General features: G+C 40.4%; 1 protein-coding gene across 3 annotated transcripts in view; it reads left to right on the forward strand.

Moving 5' to 3' along the window:
- The window catches only part of LOC104219778 (protein SHOOT GRAVITROPISM 6), a 44,669-nt gene extending 32,253 nt beyond the window's left edge, over positions 1–12,416 (forward strand). For all 3 annotated transcript variants that reach the window (XM_070152754.1, XM_070152756.1, XM_070152755.1), the window contains 10 exons: positions 7,319–7,419; positions 7,763–7,868; positions 8,228–8,341; positions 8,421–8,495; positions 9,094–9,192; positions 10,297–10,368; positions 10,443–10,528; positions 10,601–10,694; positions 11,748–11,855; positions 11,944–12,416. In XM_070152754.1, the coding sequence (XP_070008855.1) occupies positions 7,319–7,419; positions 7,763–7,868; positions 8,228–8,341; positions 8,421–8,495; positions 9,094–9,192; positions 10,297–10,368; positions 10,443–10,528; positions 10,601–10,694; positions 11,748–11,855; positions 11,944–12,126 (1,038 nt within the window). In that variant the 3' untranslated portion in view covers positions 12,127–12,416. The remainder of the gene's footprint in view (positions 1–7,318; positions 7,420–7,762; positions 7,869–8,227; positions 8,342–8,420; positions 8,496–9,093; positions 9,193–10,296; positions 10,369–10,442; positions 10,529–10,600; positions 10,695–11,747; positions 11,856–11,943) is intronic.
- Positions 12,417–17,771: the final 5,355 nt, after the last annotated feature.

A 17,771-nucleotide genomic window follows, 5' to 3' on the forward strand; every position in this document is an offset into this window, starting at 1 on the left:
AGATGGAAATATACTTGTGTAGTTTTACAGTTTACGTTCCTACAACCCAGATCAGTGAGAACTTCCTTTATAGCTGTGCATCTAGAGTTTGTCACTATTATTGATCCTTTTAATAAACTGAAAACCATGCAATGCTACTAGAAACTGTTGGCTTTGTGAAAAAAGCCAAGTGAAAAGCAGATAGGAACTTGGGAACATGGAGACTTAAGAGAAAAGATTTTCTCGAGAAGATGAATAGATGGAAGGGTGAAGCAAGTAATAATAACTGCAAAGATTCTAAATAAGCAAGAATCCTAAAATATAAAGGACCTAACATCAAAATTCTAAAGACTGTTTGAATGATGACCCCAAAGTACTATTGATTCATTTAGAGAAAAGGACAGAAGGGGCCCTTATGTTTGGGGTTAGGTTTAAAATAGTTCCTTAGATATACTCCTGAGCAGTTTTAGTCCTGTATGTTTGCCAAAAGTTTTTTCACTTTTGGTCTCCTTCAAATATTTAACACACGATGGCCGTGCGATCCGTCGAGTTATCATGAATCATCGCAGCAACGGGCAAAGCCCGCGTCGACCTTTTATCTAATAAATGCATCCCTTCCAGAAGTCGGGGTTTGTTGCACGTATTAGCTCTAGAATTACTACGGTTATCCGAGTAGTAGATACCATCAAACAAACTATAACTGATTTAATGAGCCATTCGCAGTTTCACAGTCTGAATTTGTTCATACTTACTGTTACGCGGCGCCTTCCTGAGATTCCTTGGAAGGGCGACGTAAGGCTAAGCAACTGATGTCAGTGCAGTTGCTGTCCGCCAACTGAGGTCCCCTCCGTACGCTAGACTAGATTGTCAGTGCCGTACGGGAAAACCAATGTCAAGAGAAATTGAGAGAACAGGAATGAGAATTGAGAATGAAAGAAAGCTTGATTGCATTAATGAAAGCTATTACAGAAAGGAAATGCGGTGTCGAGGGGGAGAGACACCAGTACAGAGAATTGTTTGCTTGCTAGAAAGTTTTGATTGTTTGGTCCCCCTTAATAATGCTTAAAAAAAATAATCCAAAGCTACAAGACTAGACTTGATTAAGCTAGAGAAACATAATGAAATTACATGGAATAAAACTACTCTATATTTACAATGAAAAAGACTTAGTTTGCTATAAGGCAGAAAACATGGCCGTTGTCGGCAGCATAGTCTTTGGCATCAGGATCTGCGCGCGCGGCATTGTCTGCGCGCGCGGCGCTGTTGGCATCTGCCTGCGGTTGGGCGCTGGCGAGGGATATCGGTGGGGCGACAGAGGCACATGCGCGCTTGTCACTTGGCGCGACCAAGACCACGGGGCCGTCCGTGGCGCTAGGCATTGGAAGGCTTGCTAGGACGCCACGGGGCGCGCCCAAGGGGTCATGGGGCACGGCTGGAAAGCCGCCCATGACATTCTCCCCCACCTGAGTTGGCGACGTCCTCGGCGCCTTACTTGCAAGATAATCTTCAATTAGGCTCTTGTAGGCTTTGAGGTTTATTCTCCTCTCCCAAGTGTTCTCCTCTGCATCACAGACCTGTCATTTCACTAAGAACTCTTGGTGATCTTTCCTTGAGGCATGAATCACTCTATCATCAAGGATAGCTTCAATATGCCTTTTCCCGGTTGAATTGGGCCCTCGAATACTGGGTATTGTGAGCTGGCTCCTTGAAGGATCCTCTGTATCTTCCCGAAAAGGTTTCAGGAGGCTGACATGAAAAACAGGATGAATTTTCCACCAAGCTGGGGTATCCACCCGGTATGCAACTTTCCCAATACGCCTTTCAATGGACAAGGGTCCAATATATTTTTGCAATAAGCGAGGGTCATGGACCCCTGCAAATAAGTAACGTTTTGGAATTTTGACCATCACTTTGTCTCCTACTTGGTATTCAACAAAGCGACGATTCTGATCAGCATGCCTCTTCATCCGCTTTTGAGCCTTGACAAGATAGCTCCGCACTATCTCCAAATTTTGCTTCCACTCTTTAGAGAAGCTAGCAGCTCGAGGAGATTTAGACATATTTGGTGCATTGACTGTGTGTGGGAGTAGCGGTTGCTGTCCGGTAACAATTTCAAAAGCGCTTTTGTTTGTACTAGAGCTCTTTTGTGAATTGAAACACAGTTGAGCAGCATCCAGAAGCTTCACCCAATTCTTCTGCGATCCGGTTACAAAATGACGCAAATATTCCTCCAACATACCATTGAACCGCTCCGTCTGGCCATCAGATTGCGGATGAAAACTTGAGCTGTGATTCAGCTTCGACCCAAGACACTTAAAGAGTTGGGTCCAAAAGTTACTAGTGAAGCGTGAGTCGCGATCACTAACAATGTCTTTGGGCAGGCCCCAATATTTGACGACATGAGAGAAGAAGAGTCGAGCTGTATCTTCTGCTGATATATATTGTGGGGCAGCAATAAAGGTAGCATACTTGGAAAACCGATCTACCACAACCAAGATAGTTGTTAGATCTCCGACCTTGGGCAATCTGGTGATGAAATCCAGGGAAACGCTTTCCCAAGGTCTCTTTGGGACAGCTAGTGGTTCCAAGAGTCCCGCTTGTGTTAAGCGGTCCGACTTGTCCTTCTGGCATACTAGACAAGACTTCACATATTGAGCAACGTCATCGGCCATTTGAGGCCAATAATATGCACGGCGAAGTAACGCCATGGTGCGTTCCTCACCAGGATGGCCACCCACAGAGTATCATGACATTCAGCCAGAAGAGTCCTTCGCAGATCTCCTCCTTTAGGAACATAAAGTCGGTTCCCTTTCACTTTTAGAAAACCATCTTCCATGTAGAACTGGCGAGTCTTGCCCTGTCCTACCAAATCAACCAAATACTGTGCAGCAGGATCCTTGATGAGTAAATCCTGTATCTGGTCCTTGATGGAGGTGGCTACTTCGCTCCCCCTTAGGGTGGTGAGTAGGCACACCGATGCTAGATCAGCTCTCCGACTGAGCGCATCAGCAACATGATTGGTTTTCCCACTTCGGTACTCCAGGTTGAAGTGGAATTCAGCTAAGAGTTCCTGCCACCTGGCCTGTCGATCATTCAACTTCGGCTGGGTCATGAAATGGCTAACAGCTGTGTTGTCTGTCTTGACCACAAACGGGGTCCCCAGCAGATATAGTGCCTCCAAAGGCGCAAACAGTGGACGACAGCCAATAATTCTTTCTCATGGGCGGCATAGCGCCGTTCTGCATCTTTCAGCTTCCGACTCTCGTACGCTGCAGGATGCCCTTCTTGTAGCAAGACTCCATCGAGGGCATAGTCAGATGCATCTGTTTGTACTTCGAATGGCTTGGCCAGATCAGGAAGGGCCAAGACGGGGCTACTAGACATAGCCGCTTTCAATGCGTTGAAGGCCTCCGCTCGCTTGGGTCCCATTCCCAAGGCGTGACCTTCTTGAGGAGTTCTGTCAATGGTACTACAATGAGGGAGTAGTTTTTCACAAATCGCCGATAGAAATTGCATAGACCAAGGAACGCCCTCAAGGCGTGGATATCCTTAGGCGGCGACCAATCTGTGATTGCCTGAATCTTCTGCTGGTCCATCTTGATCCGCCCTTCCTCGATGACATGTCCGAGGAAGTCAATTTGCTTTTGAGCAAATGAGCACTTAGATAGCTTCGCATATAGTTCATGCTCCCGCAATCGAGCTAGGACCTTCCGCAAGTGCATCAGGTGTTCCTCCAATGTTTGGCTATATACCACAATTTCATCCAAGTAGACGACCACGAATTCATCAATGTACTCTCGGAAGGCTTGGTTCATCAAAGTGCAAAACGTAGCTGGGGCGTTAGTCAAGCCGAATGGCATAACCAGGAAATCGTATGACCCATATCTTGTCACACAGGCCATCTTGTGCTCATCACCCTCTGCAATCCGAACTTGCCAATAACCTGTCTTCAGGTCTATTTTGGTGAACACCGTCGCACCACCCAGTCTATCGAATAAGTCTGCCATTAGCTGAATAGGGTACTTGTTCTTCACAGTAATTTTGTTTAGAGCCCGATAGTCCACACAGAGTCGTAGACTGCCATCATGTTTCTTTTGGAATATCACAGGGGACCCGTATGGGGATTTGGAGGGCACGATGATCCCTGTGTCTAGCATTTCCGTCAATTGTCTCCGAAGCTCGGTGAGTTTAGGTTGTGACCTTCTGTAAGGCGCCCGGGCGGGTGGCTTCGCGCCCGACACCAGCTCAATTTCATGGTCCACAGTGCGCCTAGGCGGTAGTCGCTTTGGCATGTCTTGTGGCATGACATCTTCAAACTCTAGTAGTAGCTCCTTCACGGGCTCAGGAATGGGACCCGAGGAGCGTTCTACATCTTCAGTGCAGAGGGTTGCCAGGAACGTAGGTTCATGTCTTTTGACCCCCTTCTTCAACTACAAGGCCGAGATGTTTTCAACGGCCATCTTCGTGGGCATGCACGGGATAATGCAGGGCTTGGTCCCGTTTGCTCCCATCATCAGTCACATGTCAGCATATGGTACATGTATGGTGTTGGTTTGCCTCAGGAATTCCAATCCAACTATCAACTCGAAGTCATCTATGATCACCACGCGCAGGTTGAATTTTCCTTCGTAAGGGCCAAGCTTCACTGGTACTTCTTTGGCTATCCCACCCACTGGCTGAGGAGGTGAGTTGATAGCTTTGACACTACATCTGCCCTTTCCTACAACTAGACCAAGGCGCTCCACCTGGGTCGAGGCTAAGTAGTTGTGGGTAGCACCCGTGTCTATCATCGCCCGAATGGGCTTGCCATTTACCTTCATCTCAACGAACATTAAAGTCCTCTCTTGTTTAGGAGGATTCTTCTTATCCGCCTTCTTTTTCCCTTTCTTGGTGCTTGGGCAAGGGTCCTTCTTCTTACGGATGCCAGCACTGGTTCCCGCTAAGGCCTCAGAAATGGAGCTAACAATTGCATTGAAGGCACCTACTGGCTCGGTCTGGTCTGCATCATCTGTGTCGTCATCTGTCCCATCATCAAAGGCTTGATGGGCGTTCATCTGTGCATGTGGACACTCATTATTCCAATGTGGTCCGCCGCAATGACGACATCCCGAAGGAGGCTTTCTCCCCCGGTCATTGTTGTTTGACGCAACACTATTACTGCCTGAGGAGGGAGCCTTAGATTTGGTTGCACTCCGATCTCCCCTACTTCTGCTAGAGCCACCATTGCTAGGTTGGCCCCCTTTGACTCCTGCTCGGACAGGCGGCTGAGGCCGATCCTTCCGAGCTTCCACTTGATAGTCCCCAAGGCATTCAGCTGCTTGGATCGCCTTGGGTAGGGTATCTACCCTTTGTCTTTGCAGTTCCATGCGGGCATAAGGTTTCAACCCTTCTAGGAAGGTGAAGAGCTTGTCTTTGTCCCCCATGTCACGTATGTTCAGCATGAGCGCGGAGAATTCCCGCACGTAATCCCGCACTGACTTGGTCTGGCGGAGCTTCCGTAGCTTCCTCCTTGCATTGTATTCCACATTTTCGGGGAAAAACTGTAGACGTATGGCTGCCTTCAGTTCTGCCCATGTCTCGAGAGCATCTTCACCGGCCTTGATGGCTTTGTACTTCACCCGCCACCAGAGTTTAGCATCACCCTGAAGATACATGGCAGCAGTTGCTACCTTTTTAGCTTCTTCTAGGCCTCCAACAACATCAAAGTACTGTTCGATGTCAAAGATGAAATTTTCCACTTCCTTGGCATTCCTAGCTCCACTGTATGGCTTTGGCTCAGGAATTTTTAGTTTTTGCGTCGCGGGAGCGGGGTTCGCAGCGCCCCCGATTTGGTTTCCACCACCTCGAAGCAGGCCCTGTAAAGCAGCGTTGACAACATTGAGTTTGTCTGTCAAGTCGTCAATAGTTTGTTGCATGGCAGTCACCTTGTCTGCTTCTTGTGCCCTGTAAGCTAAATCCTCGGCACGCTCCTGTTGGAGTCCCTCGAATTTGCCAAATATTTCGGCTGCCTCTGTGGCTGCCGTTTGCCGGTCTCCCTCGGAATCACGGCTGATGTTTTCTATGTCAACTTCGGCCTGGAGCACCCTGCGGTCCAGGTCGTCCAACCTTTGCCCTAGGCTGGTTCTTAGTTCAGGCACCGTATCCATGATGGGCAGTAATCCGTCAACCGTCTGTTCAAGGGCCGCAATGCGGTCCCCATGATTCACCATGGTCAGAAATGGTGGTAATGGCAATGCGTTCCCTCGTCCGATGTCGAGCCTAGGCTCTGATACCAACTGTTACGCGACGCCTTCCTGAGATTCCTTGTAAGGGCGACGTAAGGCTAAACAACTGATGTCAGTGCAGTTACTGTCCGCCAACTGAAGTCCCCTCCGTACGCTAGACTAGATTGTCAGTGCCGTACGGGAAAACCAATGTCAAGAGCAATTGAGAGAACAGAAATGAGGATTGAGAATGAAAGAAAACTTGATTGCATTAATGAAAGCTATTACAGAAAGGCAACGCGGTGTCGAGGGGGAGAGACACCAGTACAGAGAATTGTTTGCTTGCTAGAAAGTTTGATTGCTTGATCCCCCTAATAATACTTAAAAAAATAAACCAAAGCTACAAGACTAGACTTGATTAATCTAGAGAAACATAATGGAATTACATGGAATAAAACTACTCTATATTTACAATGAAAAAGACTTAGTTTTCTACAAGGCAGAAACAGGTCCGTTGTCAGCAGCATAGTCTTTGGCATCAGGATCTGCGCGCGCGGCGCTGTTGGCATCCGCTTGCGGTTGGGCGCCGGCGAGGGATATCGATGGGGTGACAGAGGCACATGCGCGCTTGTCACTTGGCGCGGCCAAGACCACGGGGCCGTCCGTGGCGCTAGGCATTGGGAGGCTTGCTAGGACGCCACGGGGCGCGCCCAAGGGGTCATGGGGCACGGCTGGAAAGCCGCCCATGACATTACTTTTGACAAACTTAAAGGATCAAAACTGCTCAAGGAAATATTTAGGGGACTACTTTAGACCTATCCCCAAGGATAAGGGGCCATTTCGTCATGTTCCCGATTCATTTACTAGTATTTACACCATATAAAAAACGAAAGTGGATAAGAAAGAAAGAATCCTAAAATGTAAAGGACCTTAACATCAAAGCCAGATGATGCTCTATGACAATATCCAGATTTCATCTTAAGCTGTTGTCCATCTAAGTCATGCCTCCATATCGGGCCCAAAAGCTCAAGGGGACTGCCAGATTTCTTGTTATGTCAAGTGTACTTGTAGATATTTATTTCCTTGATTAAATTTGTGTGAGAAATTTGAAAATCTCACTAGGAGTATTTTATCAGGTCCCAGACATATGTTTGATACTGAGCAATGCACTGGATCGATCTTTAAGATTTCAAAGAGAATCAGCTGCTGCAGCTTTGTCGGAGTTCTTACGCTATAGGTATGTGAAATTTCTGACTGCTCTATCAATTATTAGATGATGTTTGAAGTTGGATTCGAAATTTAACAATGTTATAAAATGTGGGGCACATCTGAGCTTACTAGTTGAGTTAGAGGCAACTTGTGTATGTCCGTTCTCCCTACTCAGTCGATGAATCATAATGAACTATGTTGAAGGCACCTAGCATGTGCTGGTAAAAACAAGTAAATAGAAAGCTTTGTAAGCTTACAGTCTTCAAGAGTGTTATGTGGTAGTTTACACTGTGATAGTAATGTTTATATTGATGTTCTCAAATCCTACTCTTCTCCTAAGCTTCCTAAGGTGTGGATGCAAATTTATGCAGTGACGGCTTTGGTCCCCTATTAGAGCAGATGGTGCAAGCACTTTGCCGGCATGTATCAGATGATTCTCCTACTGTTAGGCGCCTTTGTCTAAGAGGGCTTGTCCAGGTATTCCTGGCCATACAGTGTTCTTTTTTCTTTTTCTTTTCTCTGGGCCATGAGGAGGGATGACAAATTTTCCTGGATGATTTTTTTTTCTTTTTTGATTTAATCAGTGAGGAGTCAATCTGGTTCAGTTTGATTTCATTGGTTAAATAATATTATGGCATCACTTCGGAGATACTCCTTTAGTTCATCTTTTTCTTCCCTCTGTTTTTCCCTTTGCTTTGACTACATGCATGTTTTAATTTCTTCTCCCAAAAGAACGTGAAATTTTTAAGATGAACTAGTAAAACACCACCGTAATCATTGCGGGACGACTTCTTTCACTTTCGGGTTGAGGCTCATTTCACATGCTGGTCTTGCAGATGCCATCTATCCATGTTCTCCAGTATACTACTCAAATCCTAGGTGTGATATTAGCTTTGCTCGATGATTCAGATGAGTCAGTTCAATTAACTGCAGTCTCATGTTTGCTGATGGTAAAACTTGCTCCGTCTTTGTTATCTTTTTTGTTTTACTTTCACATGAATGTTTTTGTGCTCATATTCCACAATGTAGGTTCTTGAGTCTTCATCCAGGGATGCCGTAGAACCTGTTCTCCTGAACCTTTCCATACGGCTTCGAAATCTGCAAGTAAGTTGATTGACTCTCGGGGTTTACCTCTCTTCAACTTTGGATTTTCTGGTGCCATTCTAATAGCTTGAAATATGTTAATTACTGTATTAGTCCGATTGTGCCTCATTCTAAATTATTAATTACAGGGTGCCATTGTGTTAGAAAGAATTTTATATCATGACAGTGTCTAACACAACTCTGTTTGGACATCCCAGGGTGATATGTGTTTTGATTTAATCACAATATTTTGCATTATTTGTCAGCTTTCAAGACATCTCTCATGATACAAGTTGTACTTTTTTATATTGTACCCCTTGTTAAGTGCATGTGCAAGTTTTTAAGTCTCTGAGTGACACCAATATAATGTACTGTGCTGTTGTTGCCATTATTGTGGTCTAAGTTCTATAAGAGCTGAAATAATTTAGTTTTGCACGAACTCAATGGTAGGTTTTATAATTTGTCTCTGATTACTAGTGCATATCATTGTGTTATTATCTCTTGGGAAAGAAGCACATTGTTTCATCATTATCTTCTAAACTGTGGATTACTAGAAATATTAGCAAGTGCATGTTGAGATGGTCATAATGTACAGCTCTAATTGCTTATCTCATGAAAGGCGTGCATGAATGAGAAGATCCGAGCCAATGCATATGCTGCATTTGGAGCACTGAGCACCTATGGAACTGGGCCTCAACGAGACTCATTTCTTGAGCAGGTATCTTGTTTCTCATCAACTATTTGTCACCGCCTAAATTTGATTTAATATCTTTCTCTTTAGTACATAGTTTTAGATATTCTTCTAAATTTTATCAATTTTGATTGCATCATAAGGTCCTATATCCAACATACACAAGTCAAGAATGGTCTGAGACTTTGATGTTTTGTTTGTGTTGGCTTTATCATATTTGGATGAGCGCGTGTAAAGGAGTTAATTGTCCAAAACTATGTCTGTTCTTCTTCATCAAATGATCAATGTTTATTTTATTGACAATACAATTCATTTCTTACATGAAAAATAAGGGGCAATTAAATTTGGTAGTTATGTAGCTGAATTGGCCAAGTCAATCATGCTGCCATTTCTTTATAAAATGCATTCACTTTCCACCAATAGCAGCTGCTCCTTATGTATATTTATTGAATCATGAAATTACTAGACGTATTTCTATTTTATGCTGGATCTCTTTGATTCAATATCTTCAATCTATTGTCTTAGGCTGGGATTGCCCATTTTGTGGATATGCCTGATGTTTTGCACAATGCAAAACCATTATAAAGAAATACTGTGACTAGCAATGCTGTGATAAACTTTTTCCCTTATAGATATTCTACCACTTTACATTTTTCCTGAGCTTGAGTTAAACTTGTTTCTCTGAGGAGCATAATCCAGGCTACGCTTTGCTGTTAATAGGTCTGTTAATTTCAGTGTTATCATCATGGCATCATTTGTTTGGATGACGTCATTTTTACTTTCCCCCCTGAGGCCTCAGTCAGCAGTGAAAATATTTTGTTTTACGGTCCACATTTCTTTATCAGTTCACTGTTAATCTGAAGGATCTCATGCTTCTTTTTTCTGCCATCCATCATTAGACTTTACTTGGTTAAAAAAGAGTAATGAATGTATCCTTCTATCCGCATCCTCTTTGGTCATGTATTATTTATGAATGGGCTATGATTTAACTGAGCTTACATTTTTGTTAGAGGTATGCTGAGTAAAAGTATGTTAATTTTCACTTCACCATTTGGATAATCAATTTCTTGTCTGTTTCCTTCCTTTCATTGAACTTTATCAAGAAATGATTTTCACTTTTTTACTCGTCAGTTTCATGCTGCTTTCCCACGGATGGTTCTACATCTTCATGAGGATGATCTTAGTGTGAGACAAGCTTGCCGAGTAAGTTTAAACTGCCAATTTGTCTTTTTTACGTTGTTCAGGATGTGAAATGAGTTAACTTTTCAACATGCCAGAGCACTTTGAAATGCGTTGCTCCCTTGATGGAAATTGATGGAATAAATGCTCTTTTGAACACTCATTGGTTTAGTTCGGACCACCGGTATGTATCCATCGATTTGAGTAGTCCTTAATTTATTTATAAGAAATGGTGTTAAGTTCCCTTTATTTATAGAAGCGACTATGAAGACTTTCTCCGAGAGCTTGCAAGGCAACTAACTCAACATCTTGCTTCCCGAGTTGATACGTACATGGCATCAATAATACAGGTCCATGTTGTTCCTTTTTTAATCTTTCATTAAGAGAAGAACTATTGAATATATACTTGTCTTTGTGTTGAAAATGCCATTAAGTTTAGCTCTATGATGAGTCGGTACAAGAAAAAATTGTAATCTCCTACCGTTCAAAGGTAAATGCAGCTTCCTTTTGTTGCATGATCCATAATTATGTCTTTACTTGTAGAGAATATATACACCGTAGTCGAATCAAACCGAAACATGTAAAATTGCCAAGACCAAGTTGTGAAATTTTGGGATGAATGTTTTCTCATTGCATACTAAAATAGCTGTCAAATTTTGATGTTCATGCCGTGTGCTTGATTCGTCCATGCAGAAACATATAATGGGAAGCAAAAGATGAGGTTGTCTATGTAAAACCAAGCTAGAGAATGGCGAAGTAAGAAGATTTAGGCATTTAGCATGTATTGCAACCCATAATGTTGTTGTCATAGAGATATACCATTTTTGGCATATCTGAGTAGCAAATAAAAAATCAAAGATGAATAAATTTCCTTTAATTTGTCTCCTACAAATTTTACTAGGCAATCAATGCCTAGGGATTGATTGCAATTCTCCTTGAAGGGGTTGACTGGGGGAGAAAGGTGAACTAAGTTAATAATTCTGAAGCTTCCTTCTGTGTATTGAATACTCTAAGGCTGCCCTATCTCAGAGATGAGTGAAGCTATGCATCTGTAGAGTGTGGATGCTGCAGTTGCATCTTAATTCTAGCATGGTTAGTTCTGTTGCTGATAATATGATACTATTTAATACATTTTCTGAGGAAAAAACTTGATATATTGGTGTAAGAAAGTTTATGGGATTGCTGTAAGGACAGTCACAGATTTATTTTGGTGGAGCTTTTCTCTCTTTGTTGATGTACTTGCTAATAGGAGTCGACTTGAGTACCGTGTCACTAGAATAGTTGAAAACTGTGAGACCAAGTAAATTTTATAGCCTTTTCTAAAGGTAAACTGGAGATGAATTGCTTTCTATAGCCTCCTCTAAACTCGGAAAATAACTTGGTAAAAAATTTCTGGTATACAGGCATTTGATGCTCCTTGGCCAGTTGTCCAGGCAAATGCTGTTTATTTATGTAGCAGCGTGCTTTCTCTCTCCGACGACAAGCACATATCAGCTCTCTTCTACAATCAGGTTCATTTCATATCACCGTTTCCCTGTCTGATTTTAATAAAGGATCCTTATATGTTCTAATTTTTTTTTGGGATCTGCACTCTTTTAGGTTTTCGATATGTTAGTTGGCAAAATGAGTCGTTCAACGGATGCAATTGTTAGAGCAACTTGTTCTTCAGCCCTAGGCTTGTTGCTCAAATCATCCAATGCAAACTCTTGGAAGGACGTTCGACTTGATCGAGTTGATTCATCGCATAGGGGCCATGAACCAGAATCCGCTAGGAGATTATGATGTTGCAATTAGTGTAACCTACAGCGTCTACATGAAAGCAGGAAACTCTCACGTAAGATCTTCAAGTTCCGAGAACACTTATGGGGTTTCAAAGTGTATAGTTTTCCACAATATTTTTTCTTGTCTGTAAGCCTCTATTTTTTGTGTGTATATTAGGGTTGTATAAAAGGTTTGGCTTCTTGTTGTATCTGTGTAAAATAGTGCCCCTTGTGTTTGTACATCCTTGTAAAGTGATTCTCTCAACATCTTATGTAACATTTAATTCTATTCATGTGAAATTTTGGAACTAAGGGCAGTTTCTGAAGTAAATTGTCCGAGCAATGTTTTTCGAAGCCATCAAACTTCCAACCTGTTGGACATAAGAAATTTTTTCCTTTTTTTCAAAATTTTTTCACTTTTTTCCGAAATCAGTGTTTGTTCATAATTTTTTTTTTATTTTCATTTGAAAATGTATTTTGAAAATTTTCGAAATTTGAAAAATTTAAAAAAGCTGTTTTTTAAAATTTTCACAAAAATTACTCACAAAACTTCAAAAATCATTTTCACTTGAATTTTTTTTTTTTTTTATCTTTTTTTGGAACTTCACAATTCTTATGTCCAAACGCGCACTTCATCTGTTGTTTTTTGTGCAATTGCTTCGCCATTCTCTTTGGTTGAACATTTCTAATATTTGGATTTAATTTATATGCATTAACAACGGGAAGAATTTTTACACCATCAATATACACCAAGCATACATAAAAACCTTCGATCATTCACCAATCGGGCATTTCTAATTGGAAAAGATTAAACACAAAATCTGCGGTAAAATCTCAAGGGGAGTTCTAATGAAACATGTAGGAATAACAGGTCGTACTATTTTTGTTGTTGTTGTTGTTCAATCTCATTTCAATGAAGCTTGAGGACTCTCAGGTTTTTATTATTATCGCGTATATTTATATTTCTTCCGTGTTAATTTGTTTGAACCTATTTGATTGGGTATGAAATTTAAGGAAAAAAAAGACTTTTAGAACTTGTGGTCTAAAATAATTCATAAATATTTGTGTGGCTATAAAGGTAAAAGGAAAACTTTAAAGTTAAACTGTTTCCAAATTTAGGAAGTGTTCATTCTTTTTGAAGCTGACTAAAAAGGAAATATATTCATTCATTTTGAAACGGATGAAGAAAATCTTTTGTCCCCTTCTACGACTATTTAGATTTCATATCTGGTTCTTCAATCTTAGTTATGGTACCGTCATAAAATTTTATTATGATATTTGTTTTAATTCATATGGCATACTTTCCTTATTAATCTTTTAAAAAATGGACACATTTTTATATTTAATAACTCTGATTACATGATCAATAATTTGTCCATAACATTTATCAACATTGAATAGTAATACAACTGCTTAACTATTACACAGAACGGGACTAGAGTTGTCTAATACTGAAAAAGGGACACATACAAAAAGATTAAAAAAAGAAGAGAGAGATAACATGTATAAAAAAATACAAAAGGGATCCATAAATCAGATCTAAGACTACCCCATCTGAATGTTCACAAGCAAAGGTACAAAATATACTCATACCAATTAATTAAAGATTAAATATGCACCATGTTCTTTTCTCCCGTTGATTTGAGTGCTTCAAAATTCAAGTGTCCAAATCGCATGTGCCAACACCATAATTCATCTTGCACATTAGCCTTTAAACACTTTGCATCAATTATCTTAAGATTTAGAGAGAATAATCTATTCTTTGCCATATACACTTTAGCAATTAGAATTCCACCTGATTTAGCCAAAGATGCATATTTTTCATGTGGATATCATATCCCTTTTCAAAAAGTTGTCCCAAACTCAAAATATTACTTTTTAATTTTGGCACATAATAAACATCTTGAATTAACTTATGGCCACCATTTTTACAGGAGATCAGAATCGTACCTATCCTTCCGATTTGAATCTTTGAGGTATCTCCAAAAGACGCATTAGCTCTCACCGTTTTATTGATCTCCACAAACTTCTCTTTGCATCCACACATATGATTGCTTGCTCCATTGTCCAAATACCATGAGCTACAATCATCCTTGTCTTCTTCCTTGAGTGCCGGCAACAACGTTGACTTATCTTCTTCTTTCTTGTTGTCAACAAGGTTTACTTTCTCTTCAACATTGCTACGACATTCCCAAGAGTAATGTTCAAATTTATAACAATTATATCACTCAATTTTTGATTTGTCATACCTTTGTCCATTATTTTCTTGATAGTAGCCGCGTCCTCTTCCTCTTCTTTGTCCACGACCACGATCTCTGAAATGTTTGGTGGATTACTTAAATGCAAAACAAAATGTCTTCCTTTATTGCGATTTACAAGTCGCAGTTGTTAAATTATAAATCGCATTCATAAAATAAGATTTATAAGACTAACGCGATTAATGAAGTACCATTTGTTAATTCTGAGCCTTTTCTGTAAACTACTTAACGTCAACAACCTCAACTCCGCCGTTCTTCAAACCGCATTCTCGAGACTTACCTTTATATATATATAAAGAGATAGATAGATATAGACATAGGTCAAACGTTTTATTTTTAATATTCAATGATGCATCTAAGTAAGTTATAAGTTGATAAATCAATTTACAAACAGATATATTTGATGAATAATTATATATACTAATTAGGATCTTCACAGGGTCGGGTTCTTCCAGGCATTGATAGACTTGTGAAGATCCTAATTAGTATATATAATTTATCATCAAATATATCTGTTTGTAAATTGATTCATCGACTTATAACTTACTTAGATGCATTGTTGAATATTAAAATAAAATGTTTGACCTATATCTATTAATAATAAAAACAAAACGTCTTGACCTATATCGATTAATCTATGTCATGCATTATTAGTGATGAATGAATATAATCCGTTAACTCTTTTGTAATACGAATAATGAATACACTAACATATACTATAACATGCTATATATGTAATTAAAATAGCACAACGAAGTGTGTGTGTTATATATATACACACACTAACATATACTATAACAAGCTATATATATAGTTAAAATATTACAATGAAGTATGTGTGTGTGTGTGTATATACGTACTTACGTTGATAGCCGTATATATATATTTAAGAACACGAAGCGCTAGGAACACATGGTCGGGTTCTTTTAGAGATTGTGTCACGACCCGGATTTCTCACCCTCGGGAGTCGTGATGACGCATACTCGTGAAAGCTAGGAAAATCGAGTATTGTAGATTCACTAACTCTTTTATTTAGCCCTTTTAAACCGTTTAAATCAACATCCGATCAACAGTGAAATATTAACAATAATTAAATACATGCGGAACATAATATGATAACTTAGCCAAAAACGAGTACGACAATATCAAGTACATCTCTACTCGAAACCGGTGTCACAATATCACGGACCGTCTACGAATACTACAAACAACTGTCTGGAAAGAAAGATACAATATGTCTCTGAAGTAAATGAAAACAGAATATAAAGATAGAAGAGAATGCCGGGGCCTGCGGACGCCTGCAGGACTACCTCCGGATCTCTGACTGGACTAAAGGAAGCCACCCAAAGCTATGGTCCAAAAGATGCCGCTCCAGGATCTGCACACAGTGCAGATTGTAGTATCAGCAGAACCAACCCCATGTGCTGGTAAGTGCCTGTCCTAACCCCGGTGAAGTAGTGACGAGGCTAGGATTAGACTACCAAATAAACATGTGCAGTTATATAATATACAGCAGAAAGTAAAACAGAAATAAACAAGTAAAGATGGGAGGGGGACATGTTGCGGGGGAATATTACAAAAAAAATTGAAAAAAAAATATTTTTTTTTTGTAAAAATGAAAAAAAAAGTAGAAGACTTTACTAAATTAGTGGACTATTGGTGCATTAGATTAAAAAAACAAAAATATTTTGCAATTTTCTTTTACGTTTTAAAAAAAGAATAATAATTATTTTTAATTTAGCATTAACCTAACGGTCAAAGGGCATAAGTGAACTAAAAAAGTGGATGGAGGGGTATTTTTAGCCCAATAGGTAGATGAAGAGTATTTTTAAACCTTTTCCAAAAGTTTAGGGGCATTTTGAACCCTTTTCCGTTTATCAATAATAATTCAAGAGTAAAGCATAATGACAATTTAGAATTCACAGCAAAACGATAAGGAACTCGTAACCAGTCAATAAGCACTTCTTATTATCTATTGTTGTGGCGCGCAACCCGATCCAAATCATAATAACACTGTTGCGGCGTGCAACCCGATCCATATCATTTATCACTGTTGCGACATGCAACCCGATCCAATTATATTATTGTTGCGGCGTGCAACCCGATCCAAACATAATATTGTTGCGACATGAAACCCGATCCACATATACAGTTCAACACCAAATCACAAAGAGAGTCCCGACAAGGGATCAATAAAGAAACAATACTATCTCGGCAAGAGAAAAATCAGCTATAACCAAACTTGTTCCAACATCTAACTTCCTCAACTGGCACCAGTTCTCAATCGTAAGTAATTTTCACGAGAATAATCATAATCCTTGCGCAACACAGAGAATCAACAACATAGGCATTCGTAGAATTTAGTAAGAAAACAAGAATTTCAATTTAAGACTCACGGTCATGCTTGACACCAACGTATAGATACTCGTCACCATGCCTATACGTCGTATTCCACAGTTAACACGTAGCAAATAAGACACGACTCCTAATCCCTCAAGCTAAGGTTAGACCAAACACTTACCTCGAACTTCCACGACCAACTCAAGCTTCAAACACCGCTTTTCCTTTAGAATTTGGCTCCAAATCAATTGTATATAGACATAATCGACTTAATAACATCAATAAACGCTAACCAATTCAATTCCAATGCTTAATTATAGATTTCCTAGCATTCTTCCCAAAAAGTAAAAAATTGACTCGGGCCCGCTTCGTCAAAACATGAGGTTCGAACCAAAACCCGATCACCCATTTACTCACGAGCCCGAATATGTAATTATTTTGAAATCCGACCCCAAGACGAGGTCTAAATTCCAATTATACAAAAAGCCCTAACTCTACCCAAATCCCTAATTTTCTACCCTTAAGAACATTATTTAGGCCTAGAAATCTAATGGGTATTAATGGAAATGGAAGAAAATGAGTCTGAGATTACATACCTATGGATTTGTGGTGAAGTTCTCTTTCAAAAATCGCCCAATTTGGAGTTTGGAAGAAGAAGTTATGAATTTTGGGTTTAACCCCGTATGTGTTCTGTTACTGTTTAAATTACCGGGCAAAATTGGTCTCTGCGATCACGGACAAGGGTATGCGATCGCATAGGATAAGGGGGGATTGGGCACTGCGATCGTGGACTGGGATGTGCGATCGCATAGAAGAAAATGATTCCCTTCCCAGGGTTGGTTCAACCCATTGCGATAGCGGAAGAAACAATGCAATCACATTAAACAATTTGGTGACTTTCTATAATTTACTCTACGCGATCGCGGAAGGAGCTATGCGATCGCATAACACAAAATAGGACCCCCTGAAATTACACTATGCAATCGGGAACCTTCCTATGCGATCACATAGCACAAGGACATGGACACCAGCAAACAACAGTTTCTGCAATTTTCCTAAGTTAAAAAAC

Source organism: Nicotiana sylvestris, chromosome 7 (genome assembly GCF_000393655.2).
Source record: "Nicotiana sylvestris chromosome 7, ASM39365v2, whole genome shotgun sequence".
NCBI classification, from domain to species: domain Eukaryota; kingdom Viridiplantae; phylum Streptophyta; class Magnoliopsida; order Solanales; family Solanaceae; genus Nicotiana; species Nicotiana sylvestris.